The 17373-nt window shown below is 31.8% G+C and overlaps 1 protein-coding gene across 1 annotated transcript; it reads left to right on the top strand.

The window, feature by feature from the left end:
- The first annotated feature begins 9196 nt into the window (after positions 1–9196).
- Positions 9197–10816, top strand: LOC131874831 (uncharacterized). The gene is made up of 2 exons (XM_059218751.1): positions 9197–9869; positions 10263–10816. The coding sequence occupies exons 1-2, from the start codon at positions 9197–9199 to the stop codon at positions 10814–10816; spliced, it is 1227 nt and encodes a 408-aa protein (XP_059074734.1).
- Positions 10817–17373: the final 6557 nt, after the last annotated feature.

The raw sequence follows: 17373 nt of genomic DNA, 5'->3' as shown, positions 1-17373 counted from the left end.
AGGATGGATGCATTGACAATGGAGAATGTTAGCTTGAGAGAGGCACAAGGGAGAGCAGAGGAGCATCCAGAGGGATTCGTTTTTTTATAGCCTCCAGCTCCTAGACCACCTTTAAATTTTGATCTCATATTTTGTCATAGTCGTAAGAGAATATGGATAACTGATTATTGCAAGGACATCTTTTATCAATAATTTGATTTCAGTTTGTGTTTATGTGATTATGTGTTTTTGGTATGATGATGATATAGAAATAAAATGATGTGATGTTATGACAATATTTTAGCTTATGTTTGTAATTCTTTAAGAAATAAAGATAAATAATAGATTCAAACTAGTCATGTGTAAATAATTGAATGAAATTTGGATAAGAATGGAACATAATAAAGGAGGAGATCTTGAAAATAAGGAATCCTTATCGAAGGGCACCTTTCGAGGATTGACATTTTCTTCTAGCTCAACATATTCTTTAATGCTCAGTATTGTTTCGGAGCAAAATTTTAGAAAAAGCTCCTCTACCATTTGATATTGAATAACACAATAAGTTTCTTTGTATTGGGATTTTTCTCTTTAAAGGGTTTTCTTTGCACAAATCACTAAGATGTGGTATGGTTTTTGTTTTTATTTTCTTGCAATTATTATTTTTTCACATACCTTTTGTCATAAATTAGTATATTGAGCATATTTTACACTTCTACTTCTTTTAATTTGATATAGAGCTTGATTGATAAGCTCAAATATTAGGTGTCAGGAACAATTTTTCCTTGTTCTAACTTTTATTTGGGTTGCAACTTATAATAAAAACATACAAATAGATAGGTTCATCGAAATAAAGGACACTATTGAAGACTTGTACCATGCTAAACAATTGGTTAACAATTAAGATTGGTGATGGTGTTTTTTTGGCTACAGATTTGGATATGTTCAATATGAATGTGACCACAATACATTGAATTAAAGTAAAAAAAATGGAGTATAAATATGCAATGAGACTACTACTACTTTTTCAGATCATGGGATCACTTGATGGAGTTATAGAGACCATTAGTTTGAAACAAAAATGACTAAAGTAGTGGTTAATAAATTGACTTTGAATGTACTAATGAGGCTTTAGTTAGTCATGGGAAATTGAAAAACAAAGGTGAAATACTAAAAAGGGAAAAATAAAGAAATGTATATATCTAATTTATATGAGAGATTTAAATCTCTTAAAAATTCTATGCCTAACTATTGGAATTACAATAAGACCAGCAACAGAGGGAAAAAGGAAAAAAGAAAAATGATGGAGATATCTTTTCAATGGCCTTAATGATTCATGTATTGAAAGATGAATGGTTGATAGAATTTGAGGCTTCTTTTGATATGATGTCTCATCAAGGGTGATTTTTAAAATTATGGTGAATATAATGGTAGAAGCTGTATCTCAATAATATTTTTTATTTGAGCATAGTGAGCAATAGAAAATTCTAATTTTGGTTCCATGATGGACAAGTGAAACATGCCAATGGTGTGATAGACATGCATGGTTTGACATAGAACCTATCATTAGTTATCAAATTCAATTATGTATGGATGCAGGTTGTTTTATCTAATGAAATTTGTAATATGGTGCAAAGAGATATAATGTTTTCTAAAGATGTTTGTGTGCACACTCAACTAGAAATTATACTCTAAAGTGTAATGATTATTTTGTTTGTACAGTTTTTAAAGTATGCACCTTGACTATCATAACAAATGAAAAGGATTTATGAAAGGGAGATATAATTTTTGTGAAAGGTCTTTGTGAGCTTACAATATCAACTTGAAAGTGTATTCTCTCAAATAGAAAGCTTATTTTGTTTGTATAGTTTATAAAGTATGGAGCTCCACTATCATAACCAATGACAGGGAAGATTGGTGTCTCTACTTTCAATGGTCATGATTTTTTAAGCACTTAAGTGGGCTCTAATTTTAAAGAGAAAAATATTTATAGAAGAATCCGTTTTTTATGGTACCAACAAATAACTCGTATAAATGAAGATTATCTAAGTATTTTAAAAGAACTTGAAAAAAATTAGTTAAGGGGATAAATGCAATTGTAATATAGAATTTTATTTATGTGAATATTACATATAAAATAAAACTATATTTAGCTTAAATATAGTTATTGTTGATAAAAAAATAGAATACAAACACCGGTCTAGAGAGATAAGGGTGTGATATGTTAACACGGTTCCTGAATATGTAACTAAGGAAAGAGATTATTCTTTGGGATATCATCTAGGGGCTGCATCCCTAATAGGATATATAAGTAAGTAGTTTATAATGAGTAAAAAAGATGATGAGGGGAATAGAAGAATAGTGAATAGAAGATAGAAAGTATAAATGAGATATAAGGAATGTACTCAATAGATTAAGATATTAATATAAGAGATAAAATTATCAAGCCTCATACTATGTATGGTGTTTTATTTTTGTTTTAATGACAAGAATAGATAGTTGGGACATAAAGTGGGAATAGACCACCTTAGCTACTTGCCTACTTTCTCTAATCACACTACCAACCACATTCAACCCCTATCAAATGGCTAGAACATAGGACACTAAGAATTAAAAACAAAAAATTAACTGCTTGTAGGAAAATTGAGAACAAACATATACTTCTAGATTAGGAATTCAATGTTGTCTACCCCTCCGAATGCTTATCTTTTTCAACCCCTATCAAACAAGTATAACATAGAGAAATAAAAATCCAAAATTCAACATCAGCTACCCTTGGGGAAATTGAGAACAAGCATCTACTTCCAATTATAAACTTGACACCATCTATCAGTAAGAATTTTTACCCTTTCCAATAGTTATACCACAGAGAAATAAAGCTCAAATTTCAAATCTAACCACCGATGGAGAGAACAAGAGTTTTCCAACCGATCCCAAATTCTGAATTCAATTCCATCTAACAATGAATTTTCCAAACGATCTATCATAAGATTGACCTATCGATAGATATGATTGAAGATTACTTCTTCAAAGGAATTAATTACCTGAATTTATTTGCCAACAAATGAATTGAGTTTCCAATTTTTAGTAGAGCCCGCCCTCAAGGCATTAATTATTATGGTTAAATACCTTTCTATTTTTGAAATATTTATGTTTAACTCTCTGCAAAGAAGTACCCCTTCCAGTACAGCTTTGAGTTCAGCTATGTTATTTGTGTCATCTTCTAGATGCTTTTCCAACTTAGCTAAAATTGAACCATCATAGGCATGAACTACACAACCATCTATAAAGGTTCCATGATTACCCTGAGAAATAATATCAAAATTCAATTTATCCCAACCTATCTTAGGAGTAGACCAAACATGATTTTCTCTTTTTATTTTACTTATTTGATCCCCATTGCCAACGCAAAGAGGAATCTTCAATCTAAACCATTTCATTCTAATAGAGCGATTCTAATTTGAAAATTAAACTTTCCTTTTCAAATGACCTCCAATTCTACTATTCATCACTTCAACATTAGCAACTTCCACCTTATTGATGAATGACTCCCAAATCATCTTCTTTCCTTGGAAATTTTTTCAATGTCTCTCTTTACATAGTTTCAATAGGATAATGGATGGGAAAATAATTATCAGACGTCCATATATACAATTCCTATTTAACTCTGACCAACTTTTAAAAAGGTTAAGGATGTCATTGGGAAGAGAAGTGATTCATCCTGGTTCGGAACACAACCATCTCTACTATTTTTGGGAAAAGAGACATCCTGAAATGATATGATTGAATTACTCATCATGGTGTTCACATAAAACACACATAGATGGACCTTCAAAGCCTATTCTCCTAAACCATTCAGCAGTTAAAATTCTCCCTTGAAGAGAGGCCCAAGAGAATATTGGTTCTTTTGATAAACATAATCTATTCTAGTATAATTGAATGGGGATAAATTTTAGGAAAACACATTTAGATGGACCTTCAAACGCTATTCTCCTAGACCATTTAGTAGTTAAAATTCTCCCTAGAAGAGTAGCCAAAAAGGATGCCATGATTAAAACAAAAGTCTTGGAATTTCAGATTGACATACTCCTTGTCACTATCTGTGCATATCTTCCTAATAGAAAGACCATAATACTTCTCTACAAATTCTTTATACATCCTAATTAAATTAAAGACATCACTCTTTTACTTTAGAAATTACGCCCATGTACGCCTAGAGAATTCATCATTCGATGCAAGCATATATTTGGCCCCCCCAAAAAAAGGAGTGAGAAAGAACATGAAGTCACCATGAACTAGGTCCAATTTACTGTAGCATGGTGGTCTATACTCAAAGTAAAAGAATCCTTGAGATTCTTACCAAGCACACAACCTTGACAAACACCATCAGTGAAAGAAATCAGATCAATATCAAAAGATGTCCCTCTCCATTTTTTGGAGTTGAACTGTTTGAGAATGATTGGAAATGGTTTGCGTAAGTTTACATGTTTTGTAAAAGAACCAATAAATTACACAATTCCCACATGTGATTGAGTTTGTGTAGAGATGGATTTTTCCATGGGCCTTCTAGTTGATATCTCATTGAAAGTTGGCAAGAGACTCTAGTCGAAATTTGTAGATTATGAAAGGAATTATTTTAAATGTAGGAGGTGTTTTTTTACTTGACTCATCATAAATCATTATGTCAATAGTTAAAATTTTCTATTTAGGTGTCTCACAAGACTCCCATGTGGTGCATTGATGCCAAATCTAACAATTATCTAGTTTACCCTAAGATGGTTTCAAGCTCTTCTAGCTCCCTTTGCCAACTTGTTCACTTGGAACTTCTATTTGTCTCCCCAAATAAACAACATGTGCAAGGTGAAAGGGTTTTTACTTTAGATGCATGTTACACTGTTCTTATATAGATATCCAATCTTTTCTCAAGGAGAAGCAATCACATCCTACCAACATTTTTTGTTACTTGTTTAAAAGAATCACTACTTAATGGGACATTTAGGAAGGGTGATGATCATGTTGATTTAGTTTCTTTAGAGGATATGAGGAGAAATCCCCCTTAAATGACGAGGATCAAAATTAAGTCTTCTCGTCCCAATCCGAGCATACACGGATATAGGTCAAGAGGAAAAGGTCTCCTTCAAGAATACACCAAATTCGACTAATGTCATCTTCCAAAATTGAAAAAAAAGGCCAAAGTTAAATTTTATCCATGAGGAGTTCTTCTTTTGTGCAGAAAAAATTGTTTCTAAAATATTTCTACGATATGTAAGTTATATTTTTGATAGAACACCTTTGTGTTGCCTTTTTGCACCCCTTATGGCTAGGGCATACATTTTATATTTCTTTAGAACTTTATATTATAGAAGCTACCTCTTTGATCTAGATTATGTATGGAAATTTTGTTTAAAAATGTGTCTTTTGTAGTGAATGAAATTTGTGTCAAATTGTTTTGGCCAATCAAAGAGCCATAAAATATTTTTCACAATTTTATAACTTAAGAAATATGAATTTAGACTATAGAAATAATAAGAAATATATAACTATTTTAATTTTTTTCATTGTCTATTCATAATATTCTAAATAAAGTGATAAAATATCGGCTTCGGCCTATTACCCAGCAAAAAAGAAATGTAAATAAAGTGATTCTTTTATATAATATAAAATTTCAACAAATTTTATTTCTGAAAACATAATAAAATTTATTAGCTATTTTATAGGGATTTGGTTCAGACTACGCAAATAAATAATTAAACTATTTCATCAGTCGTTATAAATTTTTTTTTTTTATTAAATTAAGATTATGCTTTTAAGAAAAATGTATATTTTTAGTATAATGTTTATATTATATTATAAATAGCATCAAAAGTAAGGGCAATGAATAAAATTGCGTAGAAAACTTTATCCAAGATTAAATTTTTTAAAAGGTAAGAAATTAAATACATATCTCAAGAAAAGAAATAAAAACTAAGCATAGCCAAATATTTTCCTATTTATGCTAACAATAAATGAGCTACTAAGGAATAATTTATATATAAAATCAAATATTAAAAATTATGAAAATTAAATTACACTAGAATACAAACACCGGTCTAGAAGCGATTCATCCTAGTTTGGAACACAACCATCTCTACTATTTTTGGGAAAAGAGACATCCTAAATGGATATGATTGAATTACTCATCATGGTGTTCACAGAAAACACATATAGATGGACCTTCAAAGCCTATTCTGCTAAACCATTCAGTAGTTAAAATTCTCCCTTGAAGAGAAGCCCAAGAGAATGTTGCTTCTTTTGGTAAACATAATCTATTCTAGTATAATTGAATGGGGATCAATTTTAACAAAACACATTTAGAAGGACCTTCAAATGCTATTCTCCTAAACCATTTAGCAGAGTAAATTATCCCTAGAAGAGTAGCCAAAAAGGATGCCATGATGAAAACAATGTCTTGGAATTTCAGATTGACATACTCCTTTTCACTATTTGTGCATATCTGTCTAATAGAAAGACCATAATAATTCTCTACAAATTCTTTATACATCCTAATTAAATTAAAGATGTCACTCTTTTACTTTAGAAATTACGCCCATGTATGCTAAGAGAATTCATCCTTCGATGTGAGCATACATTAGGGGCCCCCAAAAAATGTAGTGAGAACGAACATGAAGTCACTAAGAACTAGGTCCAATTTACTGTAGCATGGTGGGCTCTACTCAAATTAAAAGAATCCTTGAGATTCTTACCGAGCACACAACCTTGACAAACACCACCAGTGAAAGAAATCAGATCAATATCAAAAGATCTCCCTCTCCATTTTTTGGAGTTGAACTGTTTGAGAATGAGTGCAAATGGTTTGGCTAAGTTTACATGTTTTGTAAAAGAACCAATAAATTATACAATTACCACATGTGCTCGAGTTTGTGTAGAGATGGATTTGTTCATGGGGCTCCTAGTTGATATCTCATTGAAAGTTGGCAAGAGAGTCTAGTCGAAATATGTAGCTTATGAAAGTAATTATTTTAAATGTAGGAGGTGTTTTTTTACTTGACTCATGATACATCATTATGTAAATAGTTAAAGTTTTTTATTTAGGTGTCTCACAATTCTCCCATGTGGTGCATTGAAGCCAAATCTAACCATTATCTAGTTTACCCTAAGATGGTTTCAAGCTCTTCTAGCTCCCTTTTCCAACTTGTTCACCTGGATCTTCTATTTCTCTCCCCAAATAAACAACATGTGCAAGGTGCAAGGGTTTTTACTTGAGATGCATATTACATTGTTCTTATATAGAGATCCAATCTTTTCTCAAGGATAAGCAATCACATCCTACCAACATTTTTTGTTGCTTGTTTAAAAGAATCACTAGTTAATGGGACATTTAGAAAGGGTGATGATCATGTTGATTTAGTTTGTTTAAAGGATATGAGGAGAAATTCCCACTAAATGAGGTGGATCAAAATTTAGTTTTCTCCTCCCAATCCGAGCATACATGGATATAGGTCAAGAGGAAAAGGTCTCCTTCAGGAATAGACCAAATTCTACTAATGTCATCTTTCAAAAAAGAAAAGAAAAGGCTAAAGTTAAATTTTATCCATGAGGAGTTCTTCTTTTGTGCACAAAAAATTGTTTCTAAATATTTTTTATGATATGTAAGTTATATTTTTTATAGCACATCTTTGTGTTGCCTTGTTGCACCCCTTATGTGTAGGGCATACATTTTATATTTATTTAGATCTTTATATTATAGAAGCTACCTCATTGATCTAGATTATGTATGGAAATTTTGTATAAAAAAGTGACTGTTGCAGTTAATGAAATTTGTGTCAAATTGTTTTGGCCAATCAAATAGCTATAAAATATTTTTCACAATTTTATAACTTGAGAAATGTGAATTTATACTATAGAAATAATAACAAATATATGTATATTTTAATTTTTTTCATTATCTATTCATAATATTATATATAAAGTGATAAAATATCGGCTTCGGCCTATTACCCAGCCAAAAAAAATGTAAATAAAGTGACTCTTTTATATAACATAAAATTTCTACAAATTTTATTTCTGAAAACATAATAAAATTTATTAGCTATTTTATAGGGATTTGATTCACACTACGCAAAGAAATAAGTAAACTATTTCATCTTAAATTTCATCTATTATACTATATTCTATATTATGATTTAGTTGTCAGTTGACTAATAGTTATATGTAAGGGTAACTATTACAAATATTTTTATTAAAAATTATAAACATTGAAGTACACTTTTATTTATTCATAAGAGTAAATATTCTATTGGCTAATGACACCTCATCCATTTCTTTTTGAAATCAAAAAATCCCATGAACATTAAATTTCATCTATTATACTATACTCTATATTATGTTTTAGCTCTCTACAATATATGAACCACAATTAAGATTATATCAAGTGATGCAAAATTGGGGACAAGATGATTCAACTAGTATGCAAGAATTTCGTCAAAATCCAAGTTTAGTATCTTTCTCAATAAATGAAATACCAAATGCTTTGTTTTGCCTCCATGCTCTCATACAAAACCAAGAGAACATAATAAAACTACTTTGCAGATTAAAAAACAAACTCACATTTTATATATTTTATAAAAGAAACCCTACTCTATATCTTGTCAATTATAAGACTTGAGACTAAGCCAGTTCAAACGTCATTAAAGAACTAATTGCCTTCCCCCAAAGTATCATTCTACAAGCCATAGATACGATAACAATGAGAAATACTTAATTTTAATAAACAATAACCACACTAAATAACCTAAATAATTATTAATACTATATTATTAAAATTAGAATTATAATTAATATTTCATAATTAAATATCATTTTCTTCAAATAAAATAGTTATAATTTATAAGACACAAATATAATTAAAATAATATAATTTTCAACTAACAATACTGCAAAATTATAATAAATAATTAGCACAAATATACACTAGCCCTACGTTCTTAAAGATTTTTTTAAAATAAAATAATAAATCCTCTATTACTATATGGTCGGCCAATCCTACCCAACCCAACTGGTGTCCTATGATATCATATAAAGCCCAGTGGAGAATGCTTTAACAAACCAAACCAGGTAACACGCTTACAGGAGCAACAGATTGTTTATTTTACAAAACCCTAGGGTCCAAGGATTCAGTTTTCAATTTTAATCCTTTTTCGGCATTACTTGAACTTTAGCCATGGCGAACAGAGGATTCGAATTCCCCGTATCAGTCGCTGCGGCTGATACACCTACGCCTCTCCCCGGCGTCACTGCGACTTACGCCCCTGGTACCCCCTTCATCGCCACTGCGGGTTACGCGCCTACGCCTTTCTTTGGTGCCACTGCGTTTTACGCGCCTGCACCATCCTTCCCCCGCATTGCGAGTTACGCGCCTACGCCTCTCTTCGGCGGCGCTACGGCTTACCCGTCTACGGCTCTCTTCGACGCCCCTGCGGTTTGTCCACCTACGCCATTCTTTGCAATCCCTTCGCAATCTTCTGCTCTGGATGTGGATCTGTCTTTCCGCACTCCGGGCATAGCATTTACTCCACCCACGCCTTCCAACACTCAGGTGGGAAATCCGCCCACTTCCTCAGCAACTCAATCCTCCTCTGTATCGCAACCATCAAATGCGTTTCGAACTGTTGCTTCGTCTTCATCAACCACCAGTGCACCTACAATTACAATTCCTTTATCTGGTGAAGGGACTGCACTAGCACAGACCACTACTTCTGCTGCTGTAACCGTACCAACATCTGGGATGTCATTTTCATCAGGACCAACTTCCACTACCAATTCCGCTGCATATCCCCGTTTTACCTTATCGTCTTCAGAGGCATCTGCAACAAGAACTGCATCTTCAGTAACTGGTAAGTCTCTCTTTCGTAGTTACTGCATTATGGTTTGCCATTTACTGTTTGATAATTAAATTTTCTAGGTTATGGTCAACCTTAAAGGTTTCTTAGTTTTCGGAATGTTGGCAGAGATTATAGGCTGCCTTGAAATGTTCTTTTCTTTTCCTTTCAAATATCTCAGGCAGGATTAGATCACATTTTTTAAGAATTCTAAATGTCACAACTGCTGAATTAACCTGATAGTCATTACACCACAGTCAGACCTGTTAATAATCACATAAATCAAATATGTTTTTGCGCGCGCTGAGTTTTCATAAACATAGATGAGTATGTGTTTAGAAAATAGTTAGAGCTTCTTGTGATTCGAGATACATGGAACTAACATTTTTTGGTTTTTGTGTTTCGCAGCTAACACTCGAGAGTGCGATAGGGCCATGGAAAAAATATATGCTGCTATGGTAGAGATGGATCAACTTTATGAGAGATTAGCAAGGGCAGAGTTTGTGAGAGGTGTGGCCCTAACTGAGAGAGACCAAGCTCAAGCAGAACGGAATAGTCTGCAGATCCAACCTGATCAGGCCCGAGAGAGGGAGAGACAAATGCAGATAGAGCTGCAACAACTATATGCTACGAATTATGCGCTCAAATTAGAGCGAGATCGTGTGCAACAACTATTTGCCGAGAAAAATGCACTCAAAGTAGAGCAACATCCTGTGCAACAACTATGTGCTAAGATAGATGCACTCAAAGTAGAGCAAAATCGTGTGCTAGGAGAGCTCGAGACAATTCATCAGATAGAGATGCAACAACTATGTGCTAAGATAGATGGACTCAAAGAAGAGCAAGATCGTATGCAGCAACTATGTGCTAAGATAGATGGACTCGAAACAGGCCAAGATCGTTTGCGAGGAGAGCTCGAGACACTTCGTCAGATGAGAGTATCAGATATACAAGTACCGTAGAGGATGGATGCATTGACAATGGAGAATGTTAGCTTGAGAGAGGCACAAGGGAGAGCAGAGGAGCATCCAGAGGGATTCGTTTTTTTATAGCCTCCAGCTCCTAGACCACCTTTAAATTTTGATCTCATATTTTGTCATAGTCGTAAGAGAATATGGATAACTGATTATTGCAAGGACATCTTTTATCAATAATTTGATTTCAGTTTGTGTTTATGTGATTATGTGTTTTTGGTATGATGATGATATAGAAATAAAATGATGTGATGTTATGACAATATTTTAGCTTATGTTTGTAATTCTTTAAGAAATAAAGATAAATAATAGATTCAAACTAGTCATGTGTAAATAATTGAATGAAATTTGGATAAGAATGGAACATAATAAAGGAGGAGATCTTGAAAATAAGGAATCCTTATCGAAGGGCACCTTTCGAGGATTGACATTTTCTTCTAGCTCAACATATTCTTTAATGCTCAGTATTGTTTCGGAGCAAAATTTTAGAAAAAGCTCCTCTACCATTTGATATTGAATAACACAATAAGTTTCTTTGTATTGGGATTTTTCTCTTTAAAGGGTTTTCTTTGCACAAATCACTAAGATGTGGTATGGTTTTTGTTTTTATTTTCTTGCAATTATTATTTTTTCACATACCTTTTGTCATAAATTAGTATATTGAGCATATTTTACACTTCTACTTCTTTTAATTTGATATAGAGCTTGATTGATAAGCTCAAATATTAGGTGTCAGGAACAATTTTTTCTTGTTCTAACTTTTATTTGGGTTGCAACTTATAATAAAAACATACAAATAGATAGGTTCATCGAAATAAAGGACACTATTGAAGACTTGTACCATGCTAAACAATTGGTTAACAATTAAGATTGGTGATGGTGTTTTTTTGGCTACAGATTTGGATATGTTCAATATGAATGTGACCACAATACATTGAATTAAAGTAAAAAAAATGGAGTATAAATATGCAATGAGACTACTACTACTTTTTCAGATCATGGGATCACTTGATGGAGTTATAGAGACCATTAGTTTGAAACAAAAATGACTAAAGTAGTGGTTAATAAATTGACTTTGAATGTACTAATGAGGCTTTAGTTAGTCATGGGAAATTGAAAAACAAAGGTGAAATACTAAAAAGGGAAAAATAAAGAAATGTATATATCTAATTTATATGAGAGATTTAAATCTCTTAAAAATTCTATGCCTAACTATTGGAATTACAATAAGACCAGCAACAGAGGGAAAAAGGAAAAAAGAAAAATGATGGAGATATCTTTTCAATGGCCTTAATGATTCATGTATTGAAAGATGAATGGTTGATAGAATTTGAGGCTTCTTTTGATATGATGTCTCATCAAGGGTGATTTTTAAAATTATGGTGAATATAATGGTAGAAGCTGTATCTCAATAATATTTTTTATTTGAGCATAGTGAGCAATAGAAAATTCTAATTTTGGTTCCATGATGGACAAGTGAAACATGCCAATGGTGTGATAGACATGCATGGTTTGACATAGAACCTATCATTAGTTATCAAATTCAATTATGTATGGATGCAGGTTGTTTTATCTAATGAAATTTGTAATATGGTGCAAAGAGATATAATGTTTTCTAAAGATGTTTGTGTGCACACTCAACTAGAAATTATACTCTAAAGTGTAATGATTATTTTGTTTGTACAGTTTTTAAAGTATGCACCTTGACTATCATAACAAATGAAAAGGATTTATGAAAGGGAGATATAATTTTTGTGAAAGGTCTTTGTGAGCTTACAATATCAACTTGAAAGTGTATTCTCTCAAATAGAAAGCTTATTTTGTTTGTATAGTTTATAAAGTATGGAGCTCCACTATCATAACCAATGACAGGGAAGATTGGTGTCTCTACTTTCAATGGTCATGATTTTTTAAGCACTTAAGTGGGCTCTAATTTTAAAGAGAAAAATATTTATAGAAGAATCCGTTTTTTATGGTACCAACAAATAACTCGTATAAATGAAGATTATCTAAGTATTTTAAAAGAACTTGAAAAAAATTAGTTAAGGGGATAAATGCAATTGTAATATAGAATTTTATTTATGTGAATATTACATATAAAATAAAACTATATTTAGCTTAAATATAGTTATTGTTGATAAAAAAATAGAATACAAACACCGGTCTAGAGAGATAAGGGTGTGATATGTTAACACGGTTCCTGAATATGTAACTAAGGAAAGAGATTATTCTTTGGGATATCATCTAGGGGCTGCATCCCTAATAGGATATATAAGTAAGTAGTTTATAATGAGTAAAAAAGATGATGAGGGGAATAGAAGAATAGTGAATAGAAGATAGAAAGTATAAATGAGATATAAGGAATGTACTCAATAGATTAAGATATTAATATAAGAGATAAAATTATCAAGCCTCATACTATGTATGGTGTTTTATTTTTGTTTTAATGACAAGAATAGATAGTTGGGACATAAAGTGGGAATAGACCACCTTAGCTACTTGCCTACTTTCTCTAATCACACTACCAACCACATTCAACCCCTATCAAATGGCTAGAACATAGGACACTAAGAATTAAAAACAAAAAATTAACTGCTTGTAGGAAAATTGAGAACAAACATATACTTCTAGATTAGGAATTCAATGTTGTCTACCCCTCCGAATGCTTATCTTTTTCAACCCCTATCAAACAAGTATAACATAGAGAAATAAAAATCCAAAATTCAACATCAGCTACCCTTGGGGAAATTGAGAACAAGCATCTACTTCCAATTATAAACTTGACACCATCTATCAGTAAGAATTTTTACCCTTTCCAATAGTTATACCACAGAGAAATAAAGCTCAAATTTCAAATCTAACCACCGATGGAGAGAACAAGAGTTTTCCAACCGATCCCAAATTCTGAATTCAATTCCATCTAACAATGAATTTTCCAAACGATCTATCATAAGATTGACCTATCGATAGATATGATTGAAGATTACTTCTTCAAAGGAATTAATTACCTGAATTTATTTGCCAACAAATGAATTGAGTTTCCAATTTTTAGTAGAGCCCGCCCTCAAGGCATTAATTATTATGGTTAAATACCTTTCTATTTTTGAAATATTTATGTTTAACTCTCTGCAAAGAAGTACCCCTTCCAGTACAGCTTTGAGTTCAGCTATGTTATTTGTGTCATCTTCTAGATGCTTTTCCAACTTAGCTAAAATTGAACCATCATAGGCATGAACTACACAACCATCTATAAAGGTTCCATGATTACCCTGAGAAATAATATCAAAATTCAATTTATCCCAACCTATCTTAGGAGTAGACCAAACATGATTTTCTCTTTTTATTTTACTTATTTGATCCCCATTGCCAACGCAAAGAGGAATCTTCAATCTAAACCATTTCATTCTAATAGAGCGATTCTAATTTGAAAATTAAACTTTCCTTTTCAAATGACCTCCAATTCTACTATTCATCACTTCAACATTAGCAACTTCCACCTTATTGATGAATGACTCCCAAATCATCTTCTTTCCTTGGAAATTTTTTCAATGTCTCTCTTTACATAGTTTCAATAGGATAATGGATGGGAAAATAATTATCAGACGTCCATATATACAATTCCTATTTAACTCTGACCAACTTTTAAAAAGGTTAAGGATGTCATTGGGAAGAGAAGTGATTCATCCTGGTTCGGAACACAACCATCTCTACTATTTTTGGGAAAAGAGACATCCTGAAATGATATGATTGAATTACTCATCATGGTGTTCACATAAAACACACATAGATGGACCTTCAAAGCCTATTCTCCTAAACCATTCAGCAGTTAAAATTCTCCCTTGAAGAGAGGCCCAAGAGAATATTGGTTCTTTTGATAAACATAATCTATTCTAGTATAATTGAATGGGGATAAATTTTAGGAAAACACATTTAGATGGACCTTCAAACGCTATTCTCCTAGACCATTTAGTAGTTAAAATTCTCCCTAGAAGAGTAGCCAAAAAGGATGCCATGATTAAAACAAAAGTCTTGGAATTTCAGATTGACATACTCCTTGTCACTATCTGTGCATATCTTCCTAATAGAAAGACCATAATACTTCTCTACAAATTCTTTATACATCCTAATTAAATTAAAGACATCACTCTTTTACTTTAGAAATTACGCCCATGTACGCCTAGAGAATTCATCATTCGATGCAAGCATATATTTGGCCCCCCCAAAAAAAGGAGTGAGAAAGAACATGAAGTCACCATGAACTAGGTCCAATTTACTGTAGCATGGTGGTCTATACTCAAAGTAAAAGAATCCTTGAGATTCTTACCAAGCACACAACCTTGACAAACACCATCAGTGAAAGAAATCAGATCAATATCAAAAGATGTCCCTCTCCATTTTTTGGAGTTGAACTGTTTGAGAATGATTGGAAATGGTTTGCGTAAGTTTACATGTTTTGTAAAAGAACCAATAAATTACACAATTCCCACATGTGATTGAGTTTGTGTAGAGATGGATTTTTCCATGGGCCTTCTAGTTGAAATCTCATTGAAAGTTGGCAAGAGACTCTAGTCGAAATTTGTAGATTATGAAAGGAATTATTTTAAATGTAGGAGGTGTTTTTTTACTTGACTCATCATAAATCATTATGTCAATAGTTAAAATTTTCTATTTAGGTGTCTCACAAGACTCCCATGTGGTGCATTGATGCCAAATCTAACAATTATCTAGTTTACCCTAAGATGGTTTCAAGCTCTTCTAGCTCCCTTTGCCAACTTGTTCACTTGGAACTTCTATTTGTCTCCCCAAATAAACAACATGTGCAAGGTGAAAGGGTTTTTACTTTAGATGCATGTTACACTGTTCTTATATAGATATCCAATCTTTTCTCAAGGAGAAGCAATCACATCCTACCAACATTTTTTGTTACTTGTTTAAAAGAATCACTACTTAATGGGACATTTAGGAAGGGTGATGATCATGTTGATTTAGTTTCTTTAGAGGATATGAGGAGAAATCCCCCTTAAATGACGAGGATCAAAATTAAGTCTTCTCGTCCCAATCCGAGCATACACGGATATAGGTCAAGAGGAAAAGGTCTCCTTCAAGAATACACCAAATTCGACTAATGTCATCTTCCAAAATTGAAAAAAAAGGCCAAAGTTAAATTTTATCCATGAGGAGTTCTTCTTTTGTGCAGAAAAAATTGTTTCTAAAATATTTCTACGATATGTAAGTTATATTTTTGATAGAACACCTTTGTGTTGCCTTTTTGCACCCCTTATGGCTAGGGCATACATTTTATATTTCTTTAGAACTTTATATTATAGAAGCTACCTCTTTGATCTAGATTATGTATGGAAATTTTGTTTAAAAATGTGTCTTTTGTAGTGAATGAAATTTGTGTCAAATTGTTTTGGCCAATCAAAGAGCCATAAAATATTTTTCACAATTTTATAACTTAAGAAATATGAATTTAGACTATAGAAATAATAAGAAATATATAACTATTTTAATTTTTTTCATTGTCTATTCATAATATTCTAAATAAAGTGATAAAATATCGGCTTCGGCCTATTACCCAGCAAAAAAGAAATGTAAATAAAGTGATTCTTTTATATAATATAAAATTTCAACAAATTTTATTTCTGAAAACATAATAAAATTTATTAGCTATTTTATAGGGATTTGGTTCAGACTACGCAAATAAATAATTAAACTATTTCATCAGTCGTTATAAATTTTTTTTTTTTATTAAATTAAGATTATGCTTTTAAGAAAAATGTATATTTTTAGTATAATGTTTATATTATATTATAAATAGCATCAAAAGTAAGGGCAATGAATAAAATTGCGTAGAAAACTTTATCCAAGATTAAATTTTTTAAAAGGTAAGAAATTAAATACATATCTCAAGAAAAGAAATAAAAACTAAGCATAGCCAAATATTTTCCTATTTATGCTAACAATAAATGAGCTACTAAGGAATAATTTATATATAAAATCAAATATTAAAAATTATGAAAATTAAATTACACTAGAATACAAACACCGGTCTAGAAGCGATTCATCCTAGTTTGGAACACAACCATCTCTACTATTTTTGGGAAAAGAGACATCCTAAATGGATATGATTGAATTACTCATCATGGTGTTCACAGAAAACACATATAGATGGACCTTCAAAGCCTATTCTGCTAAACCATTCAGTAGTTAAAATTCTCCCTTGAAGAGAAGCCCAAGAGAATGTTGCTTCTTTTGGTAAACATAATCTATTCTAGTATAATTGAATGGGGATCAATTTTAACAAAACACATTTAGAAGGACCTTCAAATGCTATTCTCCTAAACCATTTAGCAGAGTAAATTATCCCTAGAAGAGTAGCCAAAAAGGATGCCATGATGAAAACAATGTCTTGGAATTTCAGATTGACATACTCCTTTTCACTATTTGTGCATATCTGTCTAATAGAAAGACCATAATAATTCTCTACAAATTCTTTATACATCCTAATTAAATTAAAGATGTCACTCTTTTACTTTAGAAAT

Source organism: Cryptomeria japonica, chromosome 4, assembly GCF_030272615.1.
Source record: "Cryptomeria japonica chromosome 4, Sugi_1.0, whole genome shotgun sequence".
Taxonomy (NCBI): Eukaryota; Viridiplantae; Streptophyta; class Pinopsida; order Cupressales; family Cupressaceae; genus Cryptomeria; species Cryptomeria japonica.
Note: the sequence above shows the minus strand (reverse complement) of the source record. Positions and strands in the feature narration are given on the sequence as shown.

Excerpts from the sequence above, each read along its gene's own strand:
- LOC131874831 (XM_059218751.1), top strand. The coding sequence starts at position 9,197 with ATGGCGAACAGAGGATTCGAATTCCCCGTATCAGTCGCTGCGGCTGAT. Across the intron at positions 9,870-10,262 it reads AACTGCATCTTCAGTAACTG|CTAACACTCGAGAGTGCGAT; the intron begins GTAAGTCTCTCT and ends TGTGTTTCGCAG.